Source organism: Erithacus rubecula, assembly GCF_903797595.1.
Source record: "Erithacus rubecula genome assembly, chromosome: 3".
NCBI lineage: Eukaryota > Metazoa > Chordata > Aves > Passeriformes > Muscicapidae > Erithacus > Erithacus rubecula.
Window position 1 is genome coordinate 128,843,247 of NC_136689.1, and position 14,974 is coordinate 128,858,220.

Here is a 14,974-nt window from a genome sequence, read left to right on the forward strand (position 1 = left end):
AATCTGGAATTCTCTCCTGGAGCCTATTGAGAGACTAGTTGTTTTGTTTTTTTATGGGAAAAGTTGCATAGATCAGATTCTCATTTCATTCTCAATTTTATGATACAGGCACAAGTAAAATTTAAGGAGTTTTTCCTATGGTTATTAAATCAAATTTTTTTTTGCATAAACTATAAATACACTGAAGGACATTAAAACCCAAAGCAAAAATAAATGTATAATGTCACTACAGCCTTGAAATTTAGAGCAGTCTGATTCATCAACCTGCTTTGTACTCTGGAATGTCAAACCCAGTGGACCCAAAGCAGCAAGATTTTCATAGGCTGGGTAAATCCTCAACCCTCTCAATCTGGAAGTGTCTCAGATCCAACCACTGGGCACTACAGAGGATCATACATGGCAGGACCTAAAAATTAGTATAGTGTAATGGTTAGTATAGTTTTAGATTTTAAAACTATGGGCATTCTCAGCCAAGACAAGGTGTTTTGATCAGAAGCCCTTACAGCTTAGATTGTTAAAGATTAATTTTGCTAATTTGTTCTGTAGGAGTTTTTTAAAATTTCCTTTATTAATTAGACCAGATGAGTTGTTTTCTGCTTAGAAGGCATTTGCTGAAATTGTTCCTTCTTTGAAAGATGGGTGGTATTATCTGAATATTGGTTTTAAGACTTTGAAAGTTAGATGCTCAAAGTGCAGAGAGAATGGAATGTATGCAAAATTGTTAGTTTCAAAACTGGCTGTGCTCATAGGGTTGGATTATGTTAATCTCTGGACCCCAAAGCTTGTTCACTAAAACAAGCACAAGCCCTCAGATTAGTTGGTATCTGATGCAGCTTGAGAATCACTTTGCTTGCTCATTGTAAATACACCTGTACAACATGACAAAGGAAAATGTGCACAAAAGTGATCAATTTAAAGAAGTTCTTCAGACTAGGAGAGCCTTACTCATGCAAAGAATACATGACAATAGCATACCAACAAAACTTCAGAAAAAACATCTAGAAAAACAGTGTTCAAAGTATTATCTAACTTTGGTTCACTTTAAATGAAGGTGTAAATAGCAAGGAAACCCCACCAGAGTACTGATAAAAAGAGAAATGTAGGCAGAAGTAGCAAACCATTCTGAAAAATGAAAAAAGGTACATGGAATATTTTCTTTCTTAGTTCAGCATTGTTTCAGGCTTATAAAACCCATGGAAAAGAACATTTCCACTATTGTAAACTCTCTTACTATAACTAGCTATGTGGAGAGTTTATAATAATATTCTATTTATGATTCTAACTTTTTCCATGCATCAAATAAAGAACAAGACACCATCTCTTGTACTTTCATTAGCATGTAAACTGGGCATTGTATTTACCTCAAATATCTCATGTGGTTAGACATTACATCACAGATAAGATTGCCACAGTCATTTCCTGTGACTTCCAGATATGAACTCTAAATTCTGTAGAATATGTGAATAGAGAATTCAATGCTATCTAAAAGTATTCCCGTTTATATTTTTATTCAACTAAATATGTTCTCAGGAAAAACCCCAGTATTTTATGTTTTATTCTCCTAGGAGAGGTGTTAATGATAGTATGATAACATAATGATATGATCATCATAATACCATCATCAGCATCATAGATAATGTATAATATTTTCTATATGATTATATAGAATATATAATAGAATAAGGTAATAAAATAGGCATGATTCCCTAATGTATTAAATAAAATATATTAGAGAATAATAAAATTTCTAACTCTAAGGATTTATGTGAACAGCAATACCAACCAGAAAAAAAGAATTATTTCTTGATAATAGATGATTGGAAAGTATTGTCATTAAATTTGTATGCCTTGCTGTTGCATTTCTCATTTATTTTTATTTTCTTGTTTTTTCATTTCCTGCTTAAATCTTAGAATCTATCTTTTTTTTTGGTAGCAGAATTTACATTGTGTTTCTTTTTTGGTAGGGAACTTGAATTTTTCAAGCCATTTAGTAACCCAGCCTTACAGCTGAAGCACTTGTCCTGCCAACACCCTGTTTATTATTCAATAGTGATCCAGAGGTTCATGTGTAAAGGGGTGCAGGACACAAGTCTGCTCCAAAAAGGGGCTCTTTGTAAAGCTGGGTTTGAAGAGAACAGGAACAAATTCATGAGATGTGTTATTTCTCTTCCTGTTGTCTCCTTTGCAATAATCCTTCTCTTGGATTACCTGAACTCTGGAAGAATTTAAATCCATTTCACACAATTAAATGTTGCAGTCTGAGAAATACTTATTGTCTGCTGTTCAGTTTTCAATCTCTAGTGTATATGATTTTCATCTGTTGGGTATCTTAGAGATAGTAATGTTACAAAATTGCTATTTAACAGGCAAAAAAAAAAAAGTATCAAGTTGAAAGTAATTACCAGTGCATTTAAAATTAATTACAGAGTTAGTGATTTTTTTTTTAATTCACCTGCTAGCAGCTGAGCCCAGGGTTGCATATTTCATTAGCAGCTGATGACAGAAAAAGCATCTATGTGAAAGCACTTTCTGTAGGAGATGCTTGGAATGCCATCTACTGTTGAAAAAGTAAAAATCCAACCCAAAAGCAACTCAAAGCCCTTAGAAGAAACTTATTTTTTTAATGGTTTGTTCTAAAATGAAACTCTACTTACATTAGAATTCAACTAATGTTCTGAAAGGTCCTAGTGGTTTTGATTTCAATATCCTAGCTTTTCTATAAATTTTAATATTAGGCTTTCTGCTTCATTTTATGAATTCCATGAGAATTTCAGTTAACTGCAAAACATTTTGAAGCATAATTGAAAAATAGTCTCATCTTTCCAATACAGAATTAATAAAAATTGCATTAAGTAAGGAAAGTTGTGATCCAGACACTGAAATAAATTATGATTGAAATTTTCATTTAATATTTAAGCCTTTTTTGAGTGCTTTCTAAGAAAAGCTATTGTAGGACAAAACTCTATTTGGTTATCCATTACTGAAATTCAGACTGGTAAAATTGTATTTGGAGATTATAGATTTACTAAAGTTTGAGTTACATTTGGATGAGTTTGTGTTCTATTGCTCTAGTAGTGGGAAATGTTTGCATTTTGGTCATGATCAAGACTGTACAATTCACACTCATCTTGTTACAGTCATCCTTATTTTGAGAATAAATATGGCTCACTGTAATGCAGCTATTGTGGTACATTTCACACATCCTGTAGGTAAGAATGTAAATTTTTTTTTCTCTTTACACAAAGTATACAAGATTACATTCACAGATGTAAGAGCTGTTCCATCACTTCTGTGGAGAAACCTGACTTCTTTTAAATAGATACAGTCAAATGAACATTAGCTGTCAAAAATTAATCTTTGCTACAGTTTAGATTCTAGAAATATCTGTAACTTCAGCATTTTTTCAATGCAAGTCACACCTATGTTATGAGGTCCCCATAATTACAGAAAATTGTGTCTAATAGCAAATGTTGTGTGGCAAGTGAACAATTTTGTCTTTATTCCCTCTTGGAAAATTAGAGGAAAGTCCAATATTTTTTTTCAAGTTTCATGCCTGCTGTCTCTGATTTTTTTTTTTTTTTCTAATTCTCTGCAGATCATCTGAAATATCCACATATCTGCAGTATTTAGGAGAATAACACTTACTAAATTGGAGAAAAAGATTAAATCCAAATAAAACTATTTACCCCCATGAAGTATGCATGTGTTTAAAGCTCAGTTAGAACATCCTGAGTGAAGGCAGTTGCTAACTCATCTGGAAGCTGTGAACAAGTGTCAGGCTCCCATGTGAGGTGTTTCAGCCTGTGTAAAAGATGAGCACTGAGATCAGAGAGAAGTCAGGGCTTTTCAGATTGTGTGAGGAAGACAGTGTGACCAAATATGCAGTGGGACAGGTGATGTTGTCTCACAGTTGAACTTTTAAAAGAAATTAAAATTATTATTATTTACTTGTATCTCATGTCCTTGAAATGGATTTGGAAATTCATTATAGTGAGGAATTGTGCAACATTACCTGCTCTTTAAATGAGCTGATACAAACTGAACAGATAAGCTACTTTTTAAGAAATACTTATTATGGTTCAAGGATTCCTTATACTTTTGTGCTCTTTTCATCTGCTGCCCTTAACATCCTTCACATGCATTAATTTAATCTGTTTTGCTCTGACTGCATTTGTAATACAGGCTAATTTTTTGTTTTATGTGTTGCAAGTTAGCTGATCCAATCTTGCAGCTACTATATATGATGCTAGAGATGAACAACTGATAGATATTGGATATTTTACCCAGAAAAAAGGAAATCTGAAATTCCAAATTCAAAAATATTAGTGATGTGCCAATCTGAAAAAAACTGGTGCTTTAGGATTAAAAGACACAACTCCACATAATATAATTCTTTTGTTAAGATGGTTTATACCATTTTCTAGTTGTTGCCTTCTTTGACACCTTTGTGTGATCGAAGACTTTTTATTATTTATTATTTTATTGTTTTTGTTTTACCAAGTTTTTGTTCATGCCTCATTCCCTCAGCAGACACCTAATATCTACATGTGAAGCAACTGGTTTATTTCACTGGGCAACAAATTCTAATGCTGAGGGCTTGCAAATTTTGTTTTAGGAATTACCAATTTGTGCTAACCAAAATATTCTTTTCCTTACTAAATATAGGAAAAAGCTGCAGTACTCCATTTTAAATTGATAGGTTTGGACAAACATTTTTTAACAGAGACCTTTTAATATCATCTCCCTGGTCTAGGCCTCCTGCTTGCAATTTTATATAACCTCCAAAAGAGAGTATTGCTCCATTAAATAATTATTGGAACTGTATATAACATATATGTTATATGTGTATATATATGTACATATGTTATATACAGTATATGTATATAATGGCTTAGTGTAGCACTTATTTATTATTACAACTGTACTATAATAATTTTCTCATGTTCTGATTGGTGAGTTTGACACTCATTTTTATCATTTTACTATGAACACTAACAGCTGTTAAGGAAGAAGTCTGGCTAAGTTAGGATGTGTGAGAATTGAGGGAACTTTCATTTGTAGAACATGGTGTCTCCATCTCCTGTCCCAGAAATGAACATTAGGAAATATTCCTGCCCTGAAGATTTCATATCCTAAGATAAGCAGAATCTGATTTATTTTGCTGATTCTGAAATAATCAAAGCAGGCTGTCAGTTTTTTCAGTTTTAGAGTTAAATTACAGGGCTGTTGAACACTCTTTGGTTATGGTGAACCACACTTTAGCAGATATTCTATAACAACATTAGCATCAAAATTTCACTTTGTGATTTGTTTGTCTGGAGCCTTAGATTAAACCATCCTATTTCTAATTAACATCTAAAGTCTACTCTGATATTTTATCTCTCAGAACTCATTGTGTTTATGGGTGATGTTCATCTGAAGCTCCTTCAGGTAGCTCATGCTGTTATACAGGAGCATATCTGTGCTTATCTCTAAAGTATGTATGATGCAGCCTTGTTTTTGTCATGTCTTTAAGGTAAATTGAATTTGGTCTTCAGGGAATATTTAACCTCTTAAACTTGGACTTAGGTAGGTTTTAAATTTGTTCTGTGTACCTGATATTGTTTCTAGCAAAGTACCCAACTTCTCCACCTGTTATTTGTTAATATTAAATGTCTGATTACCACTCAGCTACTGATTGTCAAAGTGCTCTTCTAGAAACTACTGGTGCTTTTGTTAGAAACAGAACAAAATTACAGTAAAGTCACCTGTATATATCTTCAGGAAAATATTCCTTTGGATAGACATTACTTTGTTGTCCAAAATAATGATCCTTCTCAGTTAATCTGCTTATACACTCTAAATTAATAAAACACTTGGAACAGTAATATAAATTAAAGACTTTAAGTTTGAACAAAATAGTTAAACTGCATGTTATGTGTATGTTCTTATAGCATCAATAGGGTAATCAATGCAATGAATCAATTCAGTTAATATATATTTTATGGTGGTGTAATTGGCATGGATTTATATTTGACCTACTTTCTTGGAGTTAAACATACTTGCATAATTTTACCTAATCTGCAGAGGTGCCTTCTCAAGAAAATAGTTGGCTGCATTTGACTAGATGTCTGTGTTAACTCCTCTGTTTTGTCAGGAGTGGATGCAGGCAAAGTTATAGACTCTGTTTTTGTCATGTCTTAACTTCTGGTGTGTAAGTGTAGTCTCTGCAGTCACTGTAACTAATCCTTTTTTGTTGTTCATTTGGTACAGGGCATATAATTAAAATACTGTTATGAAGAGTTAGGAAAGAAAAGGAGTTTGCAGCAGGCAGTCTAGGAAAATGGATGAATGGACTTTGCATTCTAAGGCAGGGTGGTGGAAACCCCTGAGTGCCACTGGAGCTGAGGATCTTCTCTCTTTGTCAGCACAAATAATACAAGGGAATGGGTATCCCTACAGTGGTTTGGATATAGTTATACACTGAATACATTTTTTTGGAAGGAAATAATGGAAGGCACAGGGAAGCAAGAGGAAAGGGAGGTTAGAATTTTATCATTGTTTAAGTCTTTTATTTTCGGTGCCATTTTCAAGGTTATAAGTTTCAGGGGAGGAAGTTGTTCTAAATTAAGAAATATTGCCAATGGTAAATACTTTTAGAGATTGTGATGTTCATATGCTGTGACAATGGGACTATATAAATGCTAGAGAAAGCTAGTTTACATAACTTCATTAAATATTCTCACTAGTTGTGCATTGAAAAAACATTTCTTAATTATCAAGTGATTTTTGGAATATTTAAAATCTGCTTATAATTGTAGACAGTTATTGAAGAGAGAACATGTCAAAGATTGGCACCTTGACTCTTAAGAAAGCTGCGTCTCTGTGCTGTCATCTGGATTAGTGGGGTCTGGAATGCAAAGAAAGAAAAATACTAGTCCTGAGGATAGTGTTAATTCACCTTATAATACAAGTGGTTATAAAGTAGTTAGTATTCATGCTGCTGTTTTTATTTGAAAGAGCAGCTTAATAGATTTTTATTGCATATAATATAAATCTGTGTTAGAGAAAAACATTTGCTGCTGTCTTCTCTCAACTATTTCTATTTCTTTATTGTGAACAAAGCTGGGAGGTCAATGTCAGTATGGTATCTGCAGAGGAAGCAAAATGTGACAATTCTTTTTATAGATCTGAGAATGCCCCTCACCCTTCCTGTATGATTTGCTTTAGGAAAACCAGATAGTTTGGTGCATTCATATTTAATCTTATGTTGATTCTTAATCAAGTTTAATGTAACACACATTGCTTGTTGAGACTACTGCACATGTATCCTGCTTTGCTATTAGGATCTGCATTTTTCTAAACTTAAGAGTTTCATACAAGTGTTCCACTCTCTGGATTTCCTAGGCAATATATTTAATAAAAAAAACTACTCTAGAAGCATCAACAGTTTCATTAAATTAATACTGGCAACATTACAGCATTAATAGTAATAATAAAATGTATTTAGACTTTTCATGGATGAGTTCCAAGCAAAAGATTGACTTGCTTTTCCAATCTTCTCAATTTTAACAAAAGGGCTAGAAAAAACTTCTTTCCTGTCCTAGTCCACTGTGTTGGTTAAGAAATAAGGAAAATATAGATTATTATTGAGCAAAAGACTGAAACTGCTGGTCTGTAGGATTTTTAAGTGAAAATGATATAGAGTGTTATATGCTATATGCTGAACTCAGTGTTTCTAGGAGACATTAGGTACACCCAGTTTACTCCTGCAGATTAGATCTCCTTATGCTTGTATTTTCATGGATGGCAAGTTCTGAATCTTGAGAGTATTTACTGGGTTAGTGGTATGTATCATGATGTTTATCTCTGCCAATCTGGATTCCCCAATCTTCACTTCAGAAGAACTAATACAGATATCTAGGAGGTGTAGAGTTGCTTTTAAGGGTTATTTTCACAGATTGAAGCTTGTGAATTCTTCCCCTATGTTTTGGTGGCTATGTATCCAAGTATGTGAAAATAGAGATGAGCTCTGGTAACAGTGCTTGTTTGTTTACCTGCCTCCAAAGCACTTTTTGGAAAAATGCTTTATGGTTTTGACATAGTAGATTTTAGAGAGAATCCTTTACTGGTGGCAGTAGATTGAAAAATAGAAAAGTATTAGGAGTTTAAAGGGATAATAATAATTTTTCTGTAGATATTTATTTAGTCTCCTGCTTCCATTTTTCTTTTTCTCTTCCCTCTACTTTCAGTTTCATTCTCATATTCATTCCCTGTGCCAGTGGGAATAGCCTTAATCTTTGAGGAAATTTTTAGTACACAGAGAGGATCTAACATCAAAAACTGCTCACTGAGACTTGAGATTTAACTTAATGACTCCAGCTAGTGGAAAAGATCAAAGGGGTCTGGCACTTGCACTGTGTAGGCTTGCAGAGGAACACAAGAATAATGGTGCTGAGTGTTTCAAAGGGCAGAGGTTTCCAATAACAAAGTGCAAGGTGTGAAGGTTCTTTATTGTTGGCAAGTAGAACAATCCTGGCTTGTTTTCAAGTGGAGCAGTGTATGGAGTTGTGATTTTTGCCAAAAAAAAAAAAAAAATTGCGACAAAAGTTTCAAACTGTTCTAACATTTTAGAAAACGTGGTAAAATACTTAATATTCTGCATTGTTAGAATTCATTGTCTCAGCCACTGTTGATCAGACACATTATCTGCAGCCTGGTGGTGGTATTAGTGAACAGGTGTTGGTTAGAATTTGTAGTAAAGAATGACACCTGGAAATGTTCTTGGTAGAGTTTTGAGTGGATAGAATTGGAAAGACAAAGGAAGGTTAAATGAAGACAGGTAGCCTGGAAGGAGCAGAATGTAGTTAAACTGCTTGGGGTATTTCAGTTGGTCTGTTGAGAAAATGGAAACCTGCTGACCTGGCAAGACACTTCTTTTAAGCAATTGTTTGTAGTTGGTTTTTGAAAGGAGGGTAGAAAGCAGTGCTAAATATGGGAGTACACAAAGCAGCTCTTGTAACCAAAGGAAATACAACTGTATGTGTACATATAGATAGGGCTCAAATTATCTGGGGTCTCTTTAGCCCTTTTCTGTCTAGAGGAAGATATTAAAACCACAGCAGTGTTAAAAATACATTCAGTTAATTTCATCTAATATATAATTATTTATATCGATTGCTACAACTTGTAATTTCATCTGAATGAAGCCTTTTGGAAAAAAAAAGTAGCAGAAATTAATCTGTGGTTTTCTGATTTAGATACAGAATCCATATCCATTCTCTGACCTTGAAAGATAAATACCTGACTGTACACATGAAGGCTTCAGGCCTGTTGATCCACAAGGAATAATTTTAATTTAATTTTAAGCAATAAGATTAATTTAAAATCATATGGTAGAATCTGTTATTTCAATAGGTTTCTTAATAACTTTTTTTCAAATTGTAGTTTGCCTTCCATGCTTGTTATAAAGTCAAGGAAGATAATTTCCTAATCCAGGGACTGAAGGATGTGTGGAGAGTGCTCAAGGAATGCGTCACTATTATATAATAATGGAAGCTCTTGTCCTCACATAACTGCAGTGTTGGAAAGTGCATAGTGAGAGAGACAGAATTCTAGGAGGTGAAAAGATTAATTTCTAAGAGGTATTTTGGATTGAAGGGTCATATTATATCCTGACTTAGAACACAGTGTTCCTATAAAATGCTGACAAATTAATTTTAAATGCAGATTTTCAACATATCTAATAATGGACAATGCATTTTCTTCAAACGTGGTGTAAAACTAAAAACTGATTGTAAGATTTTTTCAAAAGTACCAAGGGTTTGCAGATGCAATTGAAGCCACCAGATACATACTATAATGTAAATATGCTAGATTCTGTTAGGAAAAAAATGCACCAAAGATTAAGCTACACTCTTAGGATTCTACACTAATTTGATCTCAGTTCCACACGTGAAAAATTATTGACCATGGTCACTATCCAAAGGAAATATGTTGGCTGTAATCTGATTATGTGAAGGACTTGGGTTTCCTCTTTAGTTCAATAGAACAATTTACAATGAAGTATTACTTAAAAGAGTGGAATACTTATGTTTGGAAATCATGCATGGAAAGGAACATGTAGACTAGTGATATATTTATTTTTCAATGTCCAGTTGTCAGGGAGGTCACATTTCAGTGTCTAGTTTAGTGCAGGTAACTTAGGAACTCTGAATTATTGTCCGGGAGTTTCCTTCTCACAGCTGACCATGGAGCCTTAAGTCTCAAAGAGAGTTTAGAGATCTAAACTAAATGTCCTGAGCTATCTAGGGAGAAAAGTATGGACATGCTTTGATTTCCCATCCCTTCCATTTCTCCTGCTTTGAATTGCTACATTGAAACACTAGTGTGGATTGTCTTGATTAAAGATAATAATGTGACTAATATGCATGGTAGAGTGGAATTGAAATGGCATGAGACTTTTTTTTTTAAACTTTTTTGTTTGTTTAATATACCTGCTTGGTTTTGTGAGGCTTGTTTATTTATTTATTTTGGTTTTTGTACTGGAATGTTACTTTGCATATACATTTCTAATGTGCTGAAGAGGCAAAACCATTCTAGAAGACATTTTACTGTCTGTTGCATGTTCAGTTTTCCCTTTCAGTTTTAGAAAGATCTAGTGTTTCTCATTGTCCATTTATTTAAGTCTTACGGAGTCACTGAATATGTTTATGGAGTTATTTCCTGTGATATCATTTAGTGGAGGAGATAGAAGTGCTTTAGTGAGCTTCAGTTTTCTGAGCAACACCAAGCATCCACTTAAAATTATGACCATCAGAGGCAGCAGTTACTTGGGAAGACAATTTCCATAACTCCAAACACCCCCCACCTCCCCCCCATCCTCCTGCTTCTCCCAGCTTTATTTACTGAGCACGGTGTCACATGATCTGGAATATCCCTTTGGATCCTTTTGAGTCACCTGTCTCATCTCAGGACAGGTGTTGTGTCTCATCCCAGTCTCCCATGCACCCCCAACTTCCTCAGCAGGGTGACAGTATGAGAAGTAGAGAAGCTCTTGGCTCTGTGTAAGCCCTGCTCAACAACAGCAAAAACATCTCTGTGATCAACCCTGTGTTCAGCACAAATCCAAAACACAGCCCCATACCAGCCACTGTGAAGAAAATTGACCCTACCCCAGCTGAAATCAGCACAGGTTTGGCATAGAACATCAGCTTGCTCACTTAAGTTAAAGCATGTATTTTAGGTGGAATATTTCCCTTAAGACAGTGGACAGCTATTAATCAGTACTAAACAGACCTACTGTATGTATTATCCAATTATTTCTTTAAGCAAGTCCTATCAAAGTTCACTCGAGTAAAATTTCATAGCTTTTCTTCCTTAGTTTTTAGTTAGGTTGCCTTCAGGTCCTGACATCACTGTAGATTAATAAATACAATGCAGATTTTCCTTTAATCTATTAGTTTAGTATATTGCATTTTAAATGGCATATTACATGTTATAGATTTGCCTTGAGGTATGACAGGCAATTTGGTTATGGATAAAAAAAACCAGGTAGTAGTTCACATAATCGAAGCCCCTTCCTTTGTATTTGTAGAGGAATGTATTGCTGGAAATGTTTTAACATGCTATTATGTGCAAAAAATTGGAAGTCAGGTATAGAACATTACTGACTTATTTTTAGTTACATATTTAAGTTTTCTATCCTTGGCATTCCCCTTTTTTAAAACTAAACAGAAATAAACCCATAGTATAACTTAGTATTAACATACAACAAATATTAAAGCAAATAATTTTAACTCAAAATAGGGACTTTCCCCTTCCAATTTGATACAGATTTTAGTACTTCAGGGTAGTTGTTTTCAACATGTTGCACTCAGTTGTGCAAACTTATCTTTTTAGGGTCAAAGAAGAGCAAAAACCACAGCCGACACAGTAAGTAAAGTATCTTATAGATGCACTAGGCTTGACTTTTCTACCTTTGCCATGTTCTGCTCTCTGCACCTTTGATGGTATTAGCTTTCACTGATACCTGATAGGCTGCAGGTAGTTTGTCATCTGCTTCCTGACTGGCTTGTAAGAGAGCTGCCTGTAGCTTCTTACTCCATCCACGTTAGCTGGATGTAGGTTCTTGCTGCCTGCTTGTGAACTGGTGAATTGTAGAACTTTAGTTCCCTTACACCCTTAGTGGCTGACTTAGTTCTGCAGCTAACATTCCCATTGGCTCTAGCTTTTCTGCCTATGTATTTCTACTAACGTTGGATAAGAAAACATTTGAACTAGTGTGGTTTTATTGGTTATTCAGTCACATTATTTGCTTGTTTAAACAGGTGGTTTCCCTTTAGTGGGATCACTGAGCTGGTAAATAACGTTCTTCAACCACAGCAAAAACAGCAAAGTGAAAAGGAGCCCCAGACGTAAGTAAGCTGCTCTCTGTAGATTAAGTAATGTCTGTATAGCATTAGAGCATCCTGAGAGTATGTTTAAAATAATTGCCCATTTAGAACACTCAGCTGAGGGCGTTTTACAAGCTGAGCACCATTCACTTTCCAACCCCTCATTTACCAAGGGAAAACTGAAAATCAGGTCTTACTCTCCTTAAGTGATTGCATTAGAGTACAATTTAAGGAGTTATGGAGTTACTACTACTGTCTCTTTTGTTTTGTTTTTTGGCACAAGTTCCATGTAATCAAAGTTCTGGTGAGGTGATGTGTTTTCTGTGCACGAGAAGCTGGAATGATGCGACATGTAGCATCATTTATAGCGTGTCTATGCATATGTGTGGTCTGAGTCATGCATAGAATGCTATATGAATCTACATAGTATGTCATAAGAGCTTTCTAAGGTCCAGGAAAATACCATGCCATTTTTTTCATGCTTTTAGAATGTCAGTAAAGTTTCAGAACTTCAGGAGATAGAAGGTGAGATCTTAGGTCAGTCAAACCTGATGAAATTTTGACTTTTGCCAGTAAATGCTATATACTTTTGCCAGTATTTAACTCAGGAACTTTTTATATGGTTAAGCCAGTACTTTTTTTTTTTGCTATTTGAAAATTTTAAGTTTTAACAGAAACTGACAAAGCTAGGACATTGTCTTAAAGTAGAACTTAGAGCATGGAGATCAAAAATATTTTTCATAAAAAGAAACTAAAAAGTATTTGTTATAAAATTTCCAATTCCTGAAATGCATTTCAGATATTATTTAGACTTCAAACTGTTAAGTTGCTCTTGTCTTTTAGAGATTTATGCCTTGTAAGTTCATGTAATAAAAGAAATGTTTGCCTTTGAACTCATGCATAACTGGTTTAAAGCATGCATATGAGTTGCTAATTACTTTCCAGGCAGAATAAATTTTTGTTTATTTTTAAATATATATATGTAAGTGGACCTTCATACTTGTGGGTCATGAAAGCTGTGATGTTTTTTGAGAATACATAGTGAAAAATTTTCATGAATTAAAATGGAAAAATAGGTTATAAAATTAATATTCTGTAATCTATTATTCTGAGCTCTTTTTCTGATACTCACTTAACTGCTTATAGAATTATATACAGTATTCATAGTGAATTTTCTTTTGTTATTATTAGATGCTGGCAATATTATGTTTTGTTCACAACACCTCAGTACTTTGTATTCCCAGTTTCCTTAACACAGCAAAATCTGTTCTGTTCACTAGTGTTGTACACATGAAGCATATGGTTTTCAAGAAGCTGAAAATAGTATATGGGCAGTGTAAATAGATGAGTTATAGTTAACAAAAAATATTATGAATAAATAGTTACTGTTATTATGGAAGGATCTTTTTGAATGGTGACCTCTTTGGGAACTGGTTTTGTTCACTGTTTTTATTATATAACAGAGCAATTAATTAATTTATATACTTAGTTAATTATACATACTCTTTTCCCAGCCTTATGTTAACACCTAATGGCAGGATTGTATTAAAAAAAATATCCTGAAAACTCCAAGCTATGGTTTTGATGTTATGATGCTATTCAAAAGGAAAAATGCAAAGTGATGTTCTGTAGGGATAGTTTATGTAGTTGACATAGAACAAAGCAAAGTGATGTAGGGAAATGTTCTTTGGCAGAGAATCAGGGAGCCCTCATAGTATGTAAGTTGAGCTGTAGCCAGTATCCTGAAAGAGATTAATGTTGTACAGGAATATACAGATCTTAGCCAGGAAGCACTTTCAAGAAATTGTCACACTGCTAGGCTTTGGTAGGATCTTGCCTGGAATAGCATATCCTTCAAAAATTATATGGAGCAGTTGTAATTCAGTGGAGAGTAATAGGAATGAATAATTAGGTGCCTAAAAACACAGTATGTGTTAGAAAAGAGTCAAACACATGAGTTAATTCAGCCTTCTGAAGAGAAAATCCTAGGGAATGAAGGAGATGGATAAGTCTTGAAATTATACAGAATGTTGTTGAAGAATAGAAGGAAATTATCACTTTTCCATGTTCATCTCATGGTGAAGCTGAAAAGCAGTAAACTTAAGTTGCATTAGGGAAGACTGAACTTGGCAGGGAGAACCTTTTAATGGAAAGAAAGATTAAAATGCTTGCATACTTTGTTTAGGACTTGTGTGGAAGCTGTGAAAATCTTAAGGAACAGGTTTGGGAAATATCTATTATAAGTCTGTCTGGTCATGTGCTGGAACAAGAGAATGGACTGTGTGACTTTTAGAAGTATCTTCCAGTACTGCTTATTTCTGATAATTTCATTAAAATATTAATTATCAGGATTTATTTTTGTGATTATGGTAAATTTTCAGAGAGAAAATTAAACAGAAATACTAATGGTACAACCTGTAAATTCCATTTCTTTTTCTGACATTGATAGCTTGCAAAGAAGCGTTGTACCAGGGAACAGTGTAGGACACTGGGGAGGAGAATAAATGTCTGTAAAATTTTTACCACTATTCATACATGTTGGGACATTTTCCATTTGAAATCACTGTCAGTATCTGAATCTAATTTAAAGATATCTGACT

At 34.1% G+C, this 14,974-nt stretch overlaps 1 protein-coding gene across 1 annotated transcript in view; it reads left to right on the plus strand.

The window, feature by feature from the left end:
• RIMS2 (regulating synaptic membrane exocytosis 2) overlaps positions 1-14,974 on the plus strand; it is a gene marked incomplete at its 5' end in the record, with an annotated part of 445,281 nt that overhangs the window by 47,820 nt on the left and 382,487 nt on the right. The window contains 2 exons of the mRNA XM_079301387.1: positions 11,881-11,913; positions 12,309-12,395. Coding sequence (XP_079157513.1) covers positions 11,881-11,913; positions 12,309-12,395 — 120 coding nt within the window. The remainder of the gene's footprint in view (positions 1-11,880; positions 11,914-12,308; positions 12,396-14,974) is intronic.